The sequence below is a fragment of the Copadichromis virginalis genome, linkage group LG17 (assembly GCF_057382275.1).
Source record: "Copadichromis virginalis isolate Kocher_CV1m ecotype Utaka linkage group LG17, C_Virginalis_male_GT1.1, whole genome shotgun sequence".
In the NCBI taxonomy this organism is placed as follows: domain Eukaryota; kingdom Metazoa; phylum Chordata; class Actinopteri; order Cichliformes; family Cichlidae; genus Copadichromis; species Copadichromis virginalis.
Window position 1 is genome coordinate 20,305,217 of NC_140634.1, and position 16,017 is coordinate 20,321,233.

Consider the following 16,017-nt stretch of genomic DNA (forward strand, 5'->3'; position numbering starts at 1 on the left):
CTTTTCTTTCTGTCAAAGACGTAAAATTAAATATGTATTAGGAAAAAAAATCATAAATAAACTTGTGTGTGTTGATGTCAGACAACACACAGAGTCCAGTTCTCCCAGCAGGTCTTCATCTTTATTGTTGCTCAGTAATCGTCCATACAAAGGCGGGTGGAGGAGAGCAGTGGAGCCCGACAGGACAAACAACAGGAACGTCATGCTACCAAAGTATTAAATTTGTACAAAAATACTTTACAACATCCCTGTTCCTTTAAAGAAAAATACAGTTTGGTTGGTTGGTGAAGCTACATGGAAACTAATCTGACCCACTATTTCAAATGGCAGTGCAATGCACGTGTGTGTGTGTGTGTGTGTGTGTAGGTAGGTGGATGTCTTGCTGAGGTGAATCACTAGAGTGCAAATCCCTGCAATGTTATACACACATACACACACACACACACACATACATACAGGCTCTAACAAATACACACCCACACACATGGTAATGTTAATACATGCGCACAAACACAGTGTGTATGGCTTTAGGTCTCACTCATCAAACCTTTGTGAAGCCACACCCCTCAGCCGTGTGGCTTGTTCCCATTGGTGGAGCAGTTCTCTTGGCTGAACCTTAAAACACTAACATCTATGTGTTAGCCCTCAATTCAAGGCATTAGCTCTATATTAGCAATGTAAACCATTTCCTTAGACCTTGTTAGTTCCCTTTAATCAACCTGTAACTACTACCTCGGCTAAATGCTAGCTGCAAGCTAAATTATAGTTCATGTTAGTTATGTGCTAACATAAACCACAAATCAGTAGAAGCTGACATAAAACTGACATACTCTCTTGTTAGCAGACATTTTTAGCTCCTTGGTTACCCGTTGTGTTTACCTACCTACAAACCAACCAAGCCCTTGCTATGTTAAGTTGTAACCACACCAGTAAATAAGTGTTGAAAAATTGTACAGCTAACTTACCACCCATGTACTATGTGCAACTAGCCACATGTTATAGTTAGCTCTAATGCTCTGCATCAACTACCACATGCTAAACTGTAGTTCTATTATTTCCCATGTTAGCTTTTTGCTAACAAGAGAAAAACTTTGTTTTGCAAATGTAAGCCCTGTGTTAAAGGTCTGTAAGGGCTGTGCTGGCACTAGCCGTGTGCTAACATAAAAAGTTTAGGTTTGGATAGCTCTTTATTCATATGCTAATTAAATTACTTATACGCTTATTAACTAATAAATATAGCAAGAAATGGGTGTTACACATAGAAAGCCTAATTTTCTTGTTCTATGTGTATAGTCATGCGTTATGGTTAGACTAGTCCTATGCTCAATGTCTGCTAGATACATACTAATCATGTGTTAGTAATGTCCTCAGACCAAGTTAGGCTGCTCACTTGTCAGTTGAATTTGATGTGTGGTATATTGCTTTTGCTAAAATTAGAAACCGTGACTTAGTACTAACCATAAGCTAAATAGCTCTGTTATCCCCATGTAAGCTATGCGTTAACATAAGCCAAAAATCTGTAAGAGATCTTCAATGGAGCTGAAATACCCTTATGTTAGCATTGGCTGCATTACGTAAACCCCGTGTTCAACATCTGTTGGTCACATGCTAAAATGTATTTCTGTTATCTGTTATGTTTGCCTAATGCAAATAAGAAAAAAAGTCTTTATTTAACACATTAACCCAATTTTAAAAATGGGCACAAGTTTTGCTTAACTGTGTCCTGACATACAATAGGATGTTACAATAAATGTTAGCTTTGGCTAGCTGTTTAAATATATGCCAACCAAGTTCTTTCTTTGTGATTAGCTAATAAACATAATAATAAATGGATATCAAACACAGCCAGCCTATGGTCCTTGTGTTATGTCTGTTATGATTACGCTAGCCCTTTGTTTAGTGTCTGCTAGCCATATGATAGCTATGTCCTTAGATCAAGTTAGCTTGCTCAAGTGTCAGTGTAATACCAGTGTTTCAGCCTTTTTCTAGTCAAGATGCTAAAAGACATTAATTAGCTCTACAGCTAACCGTACCTTAGTGAAGTGCAAGGTTTGTGCTAACAATACACAGACTGTGCTAGTACTGGGATAGCTGTGTGCTAACATAAAAAAAATGTTGGTTAAATTTAAGCTTTGGTTAGCTGCTTTTACCCATGTGCTTACAAGTCTCTTGCTATGTTTATTAGCTAGTAAACATAGTTGGGATAGTAGTTTGTACTGTGTTTATAATTATGGGTATGCTCTGCGTCTGCTAGCGTAATGCTAACTACATACTAGGCATTTTCTTGCAAAAAAAACCAAAAAAAAAAACCCATCTGAGCTTTTAGAAATTTTTGGGTAGACCAGAACAGCCAATTACAACTATCCACATAGAAACAGCCAATCACAATGCTAATCCAAAGCACAGCAGCAACTATTGGAGTGTTTGGCTCAGGGATGCTGAGGGAGGGTTCTGATTGGCCACTTTAAATAGTGAGTTAAGACTAAGGTGAGAGCAGGAAGATGTTGACATCACTCGAAAATAAACACTCACTCACTCTCTCTCAGACACACACACACACACACACACACACACACACACACACACACACACTGTTTACTGTCACAGGTTTCCTGTTTTAACAGGATTTTTTTTTCTTTTGTAACATAGTTTTTGTGATTATGAGATGGTGTTTTCAGGGTTTGATGGTTTTTGATGTGAACAGCGATGGGGACTGAACTCTTTTTTTTTTTTTAATCTATTTTACATATTTTCTGGTTCAGTCACCATGGAAACAAACAAACAAACAGAATTGACAACAGTCAATCAAAAAAAACACACCAATTGATTAGCATAAGAGATCACTGTCACTGGGGCTGGGGAGGGGAAGTCGGGGGAGGGGCATGCGTGGCTTCTTCCTGGAAGCTGATTGGTTGTCTTTGTGTGTAAAAAAAGAACCAATCACAGACAGGCAGGGAAGGAAATGTTTATGTTTCTGATTGGTTCCAGCCAATCAGCTGAATTTTTCAGAACTGCCGTCCATCATCCTGGCTGCCTATTGGTCAGGGGGTAGATTGGGTGGGGCTTGAGGTGGGAGGGGCTTAACTGGCCTTGTGTTTAACGTGTAACATACACACACACAGACACGCACACATACATACACAGTGTGGCCAGTCCAACAGGTGTAAACAGTAGAAAAAGTATTATTGAACTTGCTCAGTGTCATCATCATCATTATTATTATTGACAGCGTGGTTATCGTAACTCTTCCAGCCTGTAGCTCGTCCATGGCACAGAACTAAAATTTTAACAGTAAACCCTTCGTTTCATTTAGGATGCTCCGATCAGTATCAGCTGATCATTAGTGAAAATGCACCGTTTTTTTTTTCCTAAAGGTAAAATTCACAAATAATTATTTAAAAAAACATAATGATATTGTCCTTTATATTATATATAAACAAATTTCTCTAGTTGACATATTAAAGCATATAAAGTAGCTGTTCTGAAGCTTTGGATCCTACCACATGTTCTCCCTTAGCAGATGGAGTGTGCCCAGTGTTGCAGAGGTTCCTTTTTTGTGTTTTTTGTTTTAACTTAGCTTGCCAAAATTTTAAATTAGAAACTGCATAATTAAGAAACATGTTTATAGGAAGTAGCCATTAATAGATGGTTTTCCACAAAATATTTCAAACTGTTACTTTTAATGGGAGGCAATGCATTCCCAAATTCCTAAGAAGATATGGACTATAGGCACTTTTGGACCAAAAAGCATCAAAGATGTATAGCTTTCCAAAATACACTTTCCAGATATACTAAGCTAAGCATGGTTTGCAGATTCTTTTCTATTCAAACTGCCTACATACCAAAGATGGACAATTTATTTTCCCAAGGAGACACATGCTAAACTGGGACTGTTTTGGAGCTGAAATAAGCTGAAATAAGTTCTGCTCAATATTATTTTTTTCTCTTTATAAGTTCATTGGTGCAGAGCTCCACACCAGTCCCAGTTTCTCATGGCCTCCTCCTGGAGCATAGATATGCAGAAGTGATGTAAAAGCTGAATAGCATTAAGTATACATGAAAAATCTAATTACCTTGCCCTCACACAGAGCCAAGGTAAAATTATTTCTCTGTGCTTTGCTCCATTTTTTAATCACTGAGAGTTTTATATACTCAGCTGATGTTACACCCATTTTTATGCAGGCTTTTTAAATGTACTTTTTTGCAATTACCTTCTGCAAATTTTAACCTAAACTCTTTACCACAGTGATTTATGTGTTGAAATGTTTTGAGTTGTGTTCTGTCAAATTTTTAGTATTCCTTTCTAACCATACTCGAATTTCTTTTAGAACTTTGGTGATGGCTAGCGGTTCTCCAATCGTGCATATCATGTGTATCTAAAAAAACTAACAAAGGCTTGTTTAACAAGACCAATAAAAATTTCTCTGGTCCGAAAGCACCTTATCTTTGTCTTTTCACTAGCTTCAAGCTGAGGCGCAACAAACATAAATATATATGCAGCTGCAGGTTTTCCTGCTCAGTAAAAACCAGTATTGTAGACATGATCAAAACAGCAAAAGGTGACCTCTAGCGACCACATAAGGTATTAACCCAAGAATGGCTCCTACAAGTATCATGTTTCAATGTCCAGCTCTGGTTTAAAACTTTAAAACAGTGTTCATCCAGAGACCAACATCTCTGCTCAAATGCTAACTTTTCTCATATTATTCATCTGTATAGCGGCAATGGTTAGTAATAATGTAAATTTTGTGAATGGCGTCATAAAATATTAGAACTGTCAGTTGTAATTTATGGAGAATTTAGGAAATTAAAGTGATAGAGAGCAGGTTACATAAAATATAGCAGCCGTTCAACAGTGGAGCCAAAGTACAAGCCAAACCTTGTACAGTTTTAGTTCAGTAAAGTGCATAATCGAACTTGACTAAGTGCTAGTTATTATTTTTCCAATAGAATGGTAAATAAGAATGCAACAATGTTAAAACCCCTCAAAGCTGTCTGTCAACCTCTGCCAACTATTTAAACCAAACTAGTGAGCCTTAGTGTCTGAATTTTATCTGGTTATCATGAAAAACTACACCTGGTAATGCCCACAGGAATAAATCTCTGGGTTGCCAGACGAACTAGCTAAGGAGGTCTTTCCTTTTGTACTGTTTAATTTGGATATCTCTTCAGGTTTCCATGTCACGTTGAGCATTTATTTTAAGGAGGTACATCTCATCATAACCTTATGAATCCAACCTTGTATACTTGCCAAACCTCACCTAATCCCAACCATTTTTGAGCTCGAACTCTCTTTCTATCGTCATTTCCACTTATACCCTTTCTTCAAAACCTGCAGTTAACCAGAACCATTTTTATTCTCATCTCTTAAACCAACCTTCTGATACCGGTTTCTTGTGGGATCTGTACCTTCTTGTTCGAAAGCTTCTTTCTTTAATTCTATGTGGGGCAGTGCCTAAAACTACCTTTCCATCAACCTTCCAATGTCAAGCATAACTACTTGGAAAAGTTACACCTTCAGTAAATTCAGACTTACCGTCTTCTGCATTCTGAACAATCTAAATTTTAGTGTACTGAGGACCAGTTATTTCAGCTGGTTAAATATCAAATAGAAGACTTTCATAAGGATTTCTTATACACAAGCACAAGGATTTAGTAATCAGTATATGTTCAGTAATATCATCAGATGTAGACACTGATCAGAGCATCCCTAGTCTCCTTGGCAACTGTTATGCCCATCAGCAGGTTTCGGTATCTGGACTAGTGTCCCATCAGTCTTTGTGCTGCTGTGGATCTCGGCCAAATGCCACAAATCTGGTTCTAGTAGGCCCAGGATCCAGGATGGACTTCCCCAAGCACTGGCCATGGCAATGGCACAGTATCCATAGTTCCTTGGCCAGTGAGACCACAAACATGAACCATGCTTTGACCAGTAAGACAACTAGATTAGCCTCTGGTTTCACTAGAAACAATAGCCATTGTCCTGATCCCACTAAGACCAGTACCTGTGTGTCTTGGTATGCTAAGACTATTGGCTCAGGTGCTTGTTTAGTAGGACTTTGGTGGAACCTGGAACCATAATTCCAGAACCCATGTGTCTTCAACCTAGAATTCTAGGCTTCTAGAACCAGTAACCATCAATCTTAAAAGAGTAAGACCATTGGCTGCGGCACTGACTTCATAGGGATATATTTCTCGGCTTGTAGACCGTTAAGACTATTGGCTGTAGTTGTGGCTTCAGTAGAACCAGTAGCACTGGCTCTGGGCTAGAAGGACCAATAACTATTAATCTTAGACCAGGTAGGCCAGTAGCCCCAGTTGTGGCTATAATAGGATCATTAGAATTCTGGTTCCAGTGACACTAGTAATACCAGTATACAGAACTGGTTCAGGTTAAAAGGTGTGGAGTTGCTCCAGTCCATCACTGTGCTTTCAGGCTGCTTTAGCAGTTCAAGGGTCAAACTATAGTAGTCAAAGGTCATCCAGAGGGTGTGTGTAGCACCATGGGCGGTCTACTCCGAACCAGTTTAAACCAGTTTTAAATCAGTTTGATTCAACTTTGTTGTCCCCTTTTTCCTCACGATCTCTCCAGTCTGGTGTGGTTGAATCCAGTGTGACATAATTTTTGTCTGCTATAAGGAATTGTTTGTAACCTGCCCCATCCCAATCCCTGTCCCAAAGCCATCTCCTGGTTGGCTCCACTTAATTGGACCACTGTCCTCTCCCTGGCCAACAGAGAGCTCTGAGGATCCCAGGTCACTGCCAACTGGCTGAGAGGGGTGGCTGCTGTTGGTTGTGCCATCGGTGTGATTGGCCATCAGGGTAGAGGAGGAAGAGGAGGAAGGGTTTCGGCTGATTACAAGCTCCAAGCGGTTTGGAGACTCTGCAATCAGGGGAACTACAAGGCAGCAGTCAAAGTCCCTGGTCCGCACATGGTTAATCTGTAAGAAAAAAGAAATCTTAATTTAAACCAAGAAATGAAGAGTTGAAGGCTGTGGAGAGATTAGTGAAACTGGTATATTTTTGTACCTGTAGTATTCGGTCATAGGCTTTGAGACCACCCCGTTCCGCTGGGCCTCCGGGTCGGATGTTATTAACATAGACGCCGCGGTCCAGCAATCCATCAGAAACGCTGAAACCAAAATCCTCCAGGTCTGTCGCCTTCTCCAGAGTGAGCTATGAGTACAAAAACACACCTGTCAGTTAATAAGGATCACAGGGTTTGTGAAACTCCCTAAAGAGAGCAAACACAGGCCAAACATTACCTTGTGAAGTTCCACAGGGTTCTGGTTTAGGATGTCATTTACTTCCTGTCTCATCTTCCTCATGGCGAAGGCTCGGCGCTGAGGGTCAGAGGGCAAGGTGTTGGATCGAGGAGTCACCTGAGAACAATCACAAGAAAGTTGTCTTCAAAATCAATATTTCACAAAATAACACATATCACAGAGAGAGGTTAAAGGTCAGCGGCATGTACTTGTGGTCTGGAGTTGCTGCGCTCCTGGAAACTCGCCTGGCGTCCCAGTGTGCTCCGCAGAGGGGTGGGATCATGGTTTAGACTGAGGGTGGAGCCTGACATGATGGTAGCCTATGAGAGTCAATCAGAGAACAGCAAGCGCAAACATCCAATCAGAACCGGATAAATAGCAAACATGGTAATTAAAGATTGCTGCCTTTGAACCCAGGTGGCAGGAAAGGACCTCTTTCTAATCATACATCACTATTATTTACTGTGCCTCTACTGATGTTTCTGAATTTCCATTCCTAGGATCTGCTGCTGTTTTTGAGCAGGCTCAACTGTTGTCACCATTGACTGTTTTAACTCATATTTACTGACAGGATCTCTTGTTTTGTACAGTTTAATGGCCTGTAATATGAAGCAGGTTCAACATAACAAAGAAAATCTGGCTTTGCTTACTCTGATATCAGCAAGCAGCCACACGAAGGTGGTTATTGGTACCATTCAGGTCTATACAGCAAACTGTTTGGGGGAGTTTTTTGGCATACACTCTTTATATTCCCAGTGTGTCATTATGTTTTCCAGTGCTTTTAGATTTCATTTTAATATTTATTAACTGGAATTTTCTAACCTAGCAGTAAGTTTGACAACACCTATCAGGAGCTGATGATCTCTCTATAATAAACACACACCAGCCACATTTTTTTTCTTTTTTTTAGGTAAACCTTGCTATTACCTGGTTGCAGAACTATCTTAATTCTTCGAAGTCCAAGTTGGAACTTCTTAATGTCATCTTAATGACATGTAGAAATGCACCATGTCATTTCTACATGATTGGGTGATTAGCTAATTGCTTTAACAAGCAGCTGAACATGTATACCTAATAAAGTGTCTGGTAAGTGTATATTACTCTATTTAAGGCTTATAGGAAAATAAAATTGCTTTAAAACGGCAGTTTTCCATTTTTCTTACTGGTCAGGGAAATAAAAACTACATACTAGTCATCAAGGTGTGAGGGATCTTCTAAGAATCAATACTGATTGATCAGTAGACTAAGGCTTTGTACATGCAGGTCTCTTATCTCAAGCATAGCCGACATAATCTAATAAGACATGAACTCTGAAAGCTCAGCATTCAACCTGAAGTTAGCTGTCTAATCATAAATCCTGCTTCGTAGTACAGACCTCTACAGATAGATTCTACTTTTGAGCTCACCCAGAGGATTTCAACTCTCTGACTGTCAATGTTTGATGATTGTGCTTATTTTCCACATCACACCCTTTTTTTTTTAATGGCTAAACTTCCCAACCGATGCCCACTTCAGCCAATCAGAATCAAGAACTCATCAAACGCATGCATGACTGACAGATCTGCTTCATGACTGGCAAAAAAAAAAAAAAAAAAAAAACTACCCATGAGGCCTTGCGCAAGCTCTCCAAGCATGCCTTGCTCAAACTGCCATGCCTGGTGCAACAACATGACTCTGCCATGTGACTGTGTTTGGAAGCTGGGTGATGTCACTAAGATGTCACAATGACGTCACCATGGTCTGCTGTTAGAATGCAGTTAGAGTCACATTCAAAACCAGCAAACATGTCAGATGTTTGACAACGCTGGAGGTCCAGTTAGAGGAGACAGAAGAAGAGGAGGACAGGAGGAGTTAGTACAGGGGAGGGAGGATGGGGAATACCAGAGTGAGGAGGTGTGTCTCCTTTCCAGACTCCTGGAAGAGAAGGAGTCTCTTTTTTACTTCTGTGTGCCAGAGAAGGTATAAACATGTAGTTCTTTCAGCATGAATTGGACAAATATGACTAAACTTTGACTGTCAGTCCTCAGGGCTGAACAATAAGCCTCTCATCAGTGTTCACATCACTACATGATTATTTGTGTTAACAGTTTTTGTCCAGTTCAATAATTAAAGTGATCAATATTTCAGCTATATTTGGTTTGTCTTCATTCTTGTGGATGTGTGATGTGGTTTTTAAGTGTTTCTGTGGATAAGAAGAGCATTATAGTTGAGCTCATTACAGACTTCCAGCCTGTGTTGCTGTTCAGATCAAAATATCAATGTCATCCTGTAACAGTGCAGTGTATTGGGCACAGGAATGCTACAACTGTTTATTACAGAAGGTCTATACTGTAACTTCTCCAAAGCCAAGTGGGGAGACTTGATCTGGCTTGCTGTCCAAATGTTAAGTACTTGTGACAGTGTGGTGTATGGGTCACAAAAAGTTTATCTGTTTTTAAAAAATGCTTAATGAAGACTGTAAAAAGTTCACTTATGTTGAGCGTCTTTTTCAAATTGTGTTGAAATTGTGGACTTCAACCTACAAACCAGTTTTTAAATTGTGTTAATCAGCAAAGTAAAACCGCAGTTATGATAAATATTTTATGCCATACTTCCTCAAAACTGTCCTCATATTTAGTGCAGGAAGAAGCTATAAAAATGGGATTTTCTAAGGACAGTGACAGTTCTATCAGAGAGATTTATGACACTTAGTGTGTTTGGACTGTGTTCTTAGTAGTGGTGCAACGGATCAAAAATCTCACGGTTTGGATCAGATCAATTTTCGGATCAGCAAAAAAAAAAAAATGTTAACATTTACTTATTAACTTATTTAAGTATTTTTTGCCTATTAAAAACATTCAACTCAAGACTCATTCCACGGAATTATATAAAAACAAATTAAGGTGCAATATAGGGCAGTACAGGGCTTTGTATCTACCACTCCGCTGTGATATAACGAGCGGTCACGGTCACGTAGCTTTCCGTTGCCCTGGAGGTCGACCCATTTGTAGTTGGGCAACAGAAGATGCCTGGGACAGTTCAGCCATAACTTTAAACTTTTCCTGCTCATACATGCCTGGGTACGATCTTGTCACTGAAGTGGACGCGCAACGGGATATCATAGCGTGGCTCAAGCACGTTCATCACAGTTTAAACCCCTTGTTTTGCACAACGGAATACGGCCTCCCGTCTGCAGCTAAACACCCCAGTAGCTTTTGTAATAGCTTTAGCCCGGTTGGACTGGGCAGCAAAGGGCTGCTTAAATGCCGCAAACTCCTCTGCTCCTCCACTTGGACCGCTTTCGCTGACCATAACTATTGCTTAACAGACTGACCACGCGCACCATACACATACTTTTTTGAATCTTCGGATCACGTGCGTGCCGAACCGTGGAGTGGGATTGGTTCAGATAACGGATCAGCCGTGATCCGTTGCACCACTAGTTCTTAGTGTGTAGGGTAGTTTTTTTTTTTGTTTTGTGTGTCATAACATTGAGACGACTACTGAATGTCACAGATGCCAGTCAACAATCCACCAATGGCAGACTGCAGCGTAAACGCTGTCTCCTGGTGATCCACAGGAGGAGTTTCTACACCTTCAAGGTGTCAGGCCTGTGATGTGCCCCCTTGTCTTATGGTAGACAGGAATTTAATGTAAATAACTACCACATTTGTACAATTTGAAATTTACAATTTATATTTGCATTTCAATGTTTGTGGTTTTCACACTAATAAAGTCTAACTGTTGCAACTCTGATTTTTTTTGTGTGTGTGATTTTAGGTCAATTGTGTTAATACAGTATGTCAAAATGGAAAATAACTGTAAAGACATATATGTGAGATTTTATTGAAAGTAAAATCAAAAACCAAATAAACTCAACTCCAGAAGGTTAAAAAATTAGCCTTAATCCATCATCTTTTCAACATTTTTTCTATATCTTCTTTGAGAAAAGCCAGCCTATCAAACTTCACAGTGTAGGTGCTGGTATCCATACACCAGAGGGCGATGCAGAAAGGCATTAGCATCTGAGAATTCTTCATTTGCTGAATAAAAATTTCAGAAGCCTGCTAATACTCAACTCTTACTGTAAATACTTCTTCTACTGCTAACACTTCTCACTATAGTAGATTTCGTGGCGTTCCTCACCTCCAGCTCTCTGAGGATGCCGCTCTGTCCACAGGTCTCCAAGTCCTCCAGAGCCTGAGACCAGAAGTTCTCCTCCTGGTCTGGTTCTGTCCCATCATGTCCCACATTAAACCTGAGAGGGAAAGGTAACAGGTCAACCAGTCAGCATGATGGGTACACACACACACACACACACACACACACACACACACACACACACACACACACACACAGGAAGCTAGTGGTCATGCTGGAGAGTGTTTTTTTAACAGGAGGGGGCATGGGCAGTGATGACATACACATCCACCAGGTATTGATATCGGTGTGGCGGGGGTTAAAGGTCACCAAGTGAGGGTATCTGCTGGAGGTTACTGGGTGTCACAGAAGACTGTGTGTGAAGGGTTAAAGGTCAAAGGTCACTGTGGTACCTGCTGTCAGAGATTAGACCGCTGGGCAGATTACAGCCTCTGCAGAAAGACACACTACTGTTATTGCTGTTAGCTCAGTGCTACATACTCCATTGTTCTGGATGAGGAATGCTAACAGCTACAAAAGATATGCTGCAAAATGTATCCGTGCACATCCATCTTCAGGCCTCTCTTCTGATGTGCTTCTGGGTTTAAGGGTATACACATACTAGGCAAGCTGAGTTTGTTTAGACTGATCTTATCACACAGTTTGAGCATCAGTGTCATAGTTTCAGTGAACTGCGCCAGTTTGTGATGTAGAGGAGGAGGATCGAGTATCTGTACCCTCAGTATTTCATCTGTATCTGATAATTCATGGGAGAAAACTTGAAAAATTGCATTCTGAGTAAATTTGGAAATCACTATGTGGCATAAGTGGCTGCTCAAAACTAGTATGAAAAGCATATTAATCCTTCTCCCTCCTCTGTAACAGTTTTGAATAATTGTGTTGATCAAAGTACTTTAAGCCCTGAAAACAGCTTGATTAAACCTGGAACAGTTGAATACTGTCTGTTATATAACAAAGGTTATTACAGTTTTCTTTACTCAAGCTTTTATGTTTTTCACTGTGCCGTTCACTCAGTCTCTCACCCTCCGAGAGGTGGCCGGTCCCAATCATCGTCATTCAGACCCAGATCCGACAGTGGATTGGCTCTCTGGCGAGTGGAAGATGATGATTGGCTGTTGCTTGTCTTGGCGCTGCGCCACTCGTGGAAACTGTACAGTGACGACTGAAAAGTAGGAGCTACACACACCAGCAAAGGAGAAGTGTTTCATTACTGAGGCATTAATGAGGTCAGCAGAGGTCAGAGGTCGGTCCCTACCTGGGGTGGTGAAGCTGCTGTCCATGTTGGATCCATCCCAGGACTCCACAGCGCTGTCCACGGACGGCAGTGTGCTGAATGCTCTCTGGCTTGTCGGAGGTGCAACCATGACAACAGGCTCCTCCTCCCCATCCTGGTTCTCCAGGTTAGGCCCCACTCCTGGCCCCAGACCCGAACCAATCACGCAAGACTTTGGGCTTGACACTGCAGACAGACGGAGTACGTTTGTCAAACCACCAATGTGCGTTCGTGAATATAAATGTGTAAATCTGTAACTCCACTGGAAGTGACACTGTGTCCCGTCCCTTTAATGAGCTGTACGTTCAACTCTTCCCCTACCGCAAGGGGTCGCCACAGTGTTATGGGTAGCTCTGCATCTTTGATTCGGGAGCTTTATTCCCTTCCAGACAGAAAAGAAGGGACTGAAAAGGGGACTTTTCGCTTGTTGGGTGCTAGTTTGCACCACCAAACTATGGAGCCACTTAATGACCTGTACAAATAACGACCATCATTCAAACCTCTCCATGAGGTGTTAACAGCAGCGATGGCATAAAAGTGCAGGTTATAAAACTTCCCTAATGAAATCTTTAAATTACGGTAAATTATATTCAACATGTGCTCTGTGGAGGACTGTTTATAAAAATGGTTCTAATTCTTGAACAGTTAATGTTTAACTTTGTCAAACAGCCTGAATTAAAGCTTAAAGTCTGACTGTTCGATTTAACATCCAAACCACCGCCACAACTTCAAGCTGGATAAAACACAAAGCAATAAAAAGGAAAGTTGATGCCGAGGAGGGAGACTGGGTTGTCAGTTTCTTTTTTTCAAAGATCATAACTGGTGCTGATATTTTGATGTTTGAATCATTTGAGTCACAGAGGGGGAACAGAGGCTTCAGAAAGTCGCTGAAGTGGAACGATGCATTCAGCCACTGCACAATGTGTCTCTCTGAGGCCATCTTAAAGCCATGGAGCTGTAAAAGGAGGTTTCCTTTTCATGTGCAGCCGGTTTCACAGCAGAAGGCTTGGCAGTTTGGTACAGGTAACTGCACGATCAAAAAGCTTTTACTTTTCTTTCTGTTTAAAATGAAAACTCCCACACAGCTGCTGTAAGATCAGGACTAGAAAACAGTCTGTGGGCTGCTTGTGTGCAAGAACAAAACTTATAAGTTATTATTTTGCTCTTATATCAGGACATATTTGTTACAATTAAATGTCCAAAGCTGGTGAAACAGTTGGTCGTGAATTATTCTGCTTTATTAATAGTTTATAAAGGCTACTGAGTGATTGTTACTGGTTAAGTAAGCTGTATGAGACACACTACACAAGCCTGGCTCTTGATGTGAATCTCATTTCCTTGTGTTTTGCATTTGCTGTTGATGCTTGTGATTATGAACGGTGTTTATGGTGTGAAAAAAGCGTCTACGTACGTTCTCCCTGCTTCTTGATCTTCAACGTGACCGTCTCGCCCGCCTGCTGCAGCAGACTGATGGCTTCACTCAGAGGTTTCCCCTTCAGGCTGCTGCTGTTGATCGCAAGAATACGGTCGCCTACATGGATCGCACCAGTCCTGTAAACAACACCAAAACACACAGAAATATACACTCAGGGTTCAGCAACTCAAAAATCATACTTGACAAGACTTTAAAGAAGACTGGAACTGAGTTAACAGTCTCAGGGAAACACAAATATACTTATACACAAAATAGAAATGAGAATCATTTCTGTAGGAAAGAGGTGAAAACCCAATTGATGATGAGGAAAATAATTATCTTTAAACAGCAGAGGGCGACACTCTCCACTTCATCTGGCATCCTAAGCTTATCATGTCTGTCACGGTTTCACTCCATATTTCATTCCTCCAGTCACTGATGTTATTTTCTTATTTAAAATTTCCTTAATTTTTTATAGTGAGACCATTTAGATGGCCTGCGCTGATACTGTATTTCTTATTTTATACATCATTAAACATAATCCCTCAGATTTAGGCAGCCAGCTTTAGCATTTCCTCTGTTTACGACCTTTGACATAAAGATGGCGTTTACACAAACAACCCTGGTTCTAAGCTTCTTAGTGTCTGAGTTTCTGTAAATAAAATGCCGTATTAAGCACAGAATGTATTTAATACTAATCCAGAATCATACATAACACCAGCAGGGAACTACTAAAGACAATAGAGCCTGCACTAATGATAATAATAATAATAATAATAATAATAATAATAATAATAATAAACATCTATTTATGGCACTTTATAGTGAATAAATGCGATCCTCCAAATAGCTGAAAAGAACAGAAAACTAGATGTGCTGATTAAGTGATTAAATAATCCACAACCTTGACATGTTTTCTACAGGTGTGACCTGTAATTTATTTTTTATGTAATGTAATTAGAGTTCATGTGCGTGCACCTCTCTGCCAGCCCCCCCTTGCTCAGAGAGGAGATGATGATGGGGTCGAAGGGCTCCTCGGTGCCTGAGATGGTGATTCCCAGCGGACCACCATAGCGTTGAAGCTCCACTGTGTAAATGATGCTGCCAGACACCTCCTGTTCATCTGGAACATTCAATAAAGATTGATTCCACATAAGGTCAGTGGTGAACAGATGATCAGGAGAAGATGGCATGGGAAGGGATGATGTGGTGACACAGACTAAAACACGCTAAAACTAAGCCAGAAGTGCAACGTTTGTCCTGAAAGTAGCATTAGACACCTCCTTTAAACCTTGAGTAGGTTTTCAGGGACTTAAGGACCCTGTGTACCCTTAAGAGCGGCTGAGGACATTTAGAAAACCTTGACTGGGATCTATATCGCCATTAAAATGTTCTAAAGGTTATCAAGGTCCAGGGTCTGCCATAAGTTTAGTGAAATCCTCAATCAAGGTCAAAGTATTCAGCAATGTTTGAGTTAGTTTTGAAAAGAAGAGCCACCCTGGTAAGACACTTGAGAGTCCTTGAGGAGTTGATGGCAGATTTCAAGCAAACAGTTTGCTTTCCAGTCGTCCTTTAGGACGGTTGACGATCCGGCTCTACATCTAGTAGTAGTAGTTCTAGTAGTACCTTAGTAAATTTCTGTTCGTCCTTATGGACGATCGAGTCGATTTAGAAAATATGAATGGGGTCCTGAAGGATTCAGGGATGTTCTAGTTGGTGTTGAAGATACTTAAGATTGTGCTGGTCCCTTAGAGTCACTGATAAGGTTTGAAAGAATTTGGCCATCCTGAAGATCACCAACAAGATCCTAAATGTTTTTGAGAACATTCATTTTTTGGAAGAAGATTTCAAGAATAATGGATTAGTTTCTAGTCCTCGAAGACTCCTGACAGTCAGGTTGTGATCAAGTTACGATTAGATTTCAT

The 16,017-nt window shown here is 40.5% G+C and overlaps 1 protein-coding gene across 3 annotated transcripts in view; it reads right to left on the minus strand.

The window, feature by feature from the left end:
- Positions 1–99: 99 nt before the first annotated feature.
- The window catches only part of grip1 (glutamate receptor interacting protein 1), a 46,573-nt gene continuing 30,655 nt past the window's right edge, over positions 100–16,017 (minus strand). Inside the window, exons 17-27 of one of the 3 annotated variants that reach the window (XM_085435805.1) lie at positions 15,071–15,215; positions 14,090–14,229; positions 12,661–12,864; positions 12,428–12,581; positions 11,798–11,836; positions 11,391–11,502; positions 9,147–9,179; positions 7,475–7,585; positions 7,266–7,382; positions 7,030–7,176; positions 100–6,941 (exon numbers count right to left, since the gene is read on the minus strand). In XM_085435805.1, the coding sequence (XP_085291931.1) occupies positions 6,633–6,941; positions 7,030–7,176; positions 7,266–7,382; positions 7,475–7,585; positions 9,147–9,179; positions 11,391–11,502; positions 11,798–11,836; positions 12,428–12,581; positions 12,661–12,864; positions 14,090–14,229; positions 15,071–15,215 (1,511 nt within the window). In that variant the 3' untranslated portion in view covers positions 100–6,632. The remainder of the gene's footprint in view (positions 6,942–7,029; positions 7,177–7,265; positions 7,383–7,474; positions 7,586–9,146; positions 9,180–11,390; positions 11,503–11,797; positions 11,837–12,427; positions 12,582–12,660; positions 12,865–14,089; positions 14,230–15,070; positions 15,216–16,017) is intronic. The other 2 variants (XM_085435806.1, XM_085435804.1) reach the window with 2 other exon arrangements.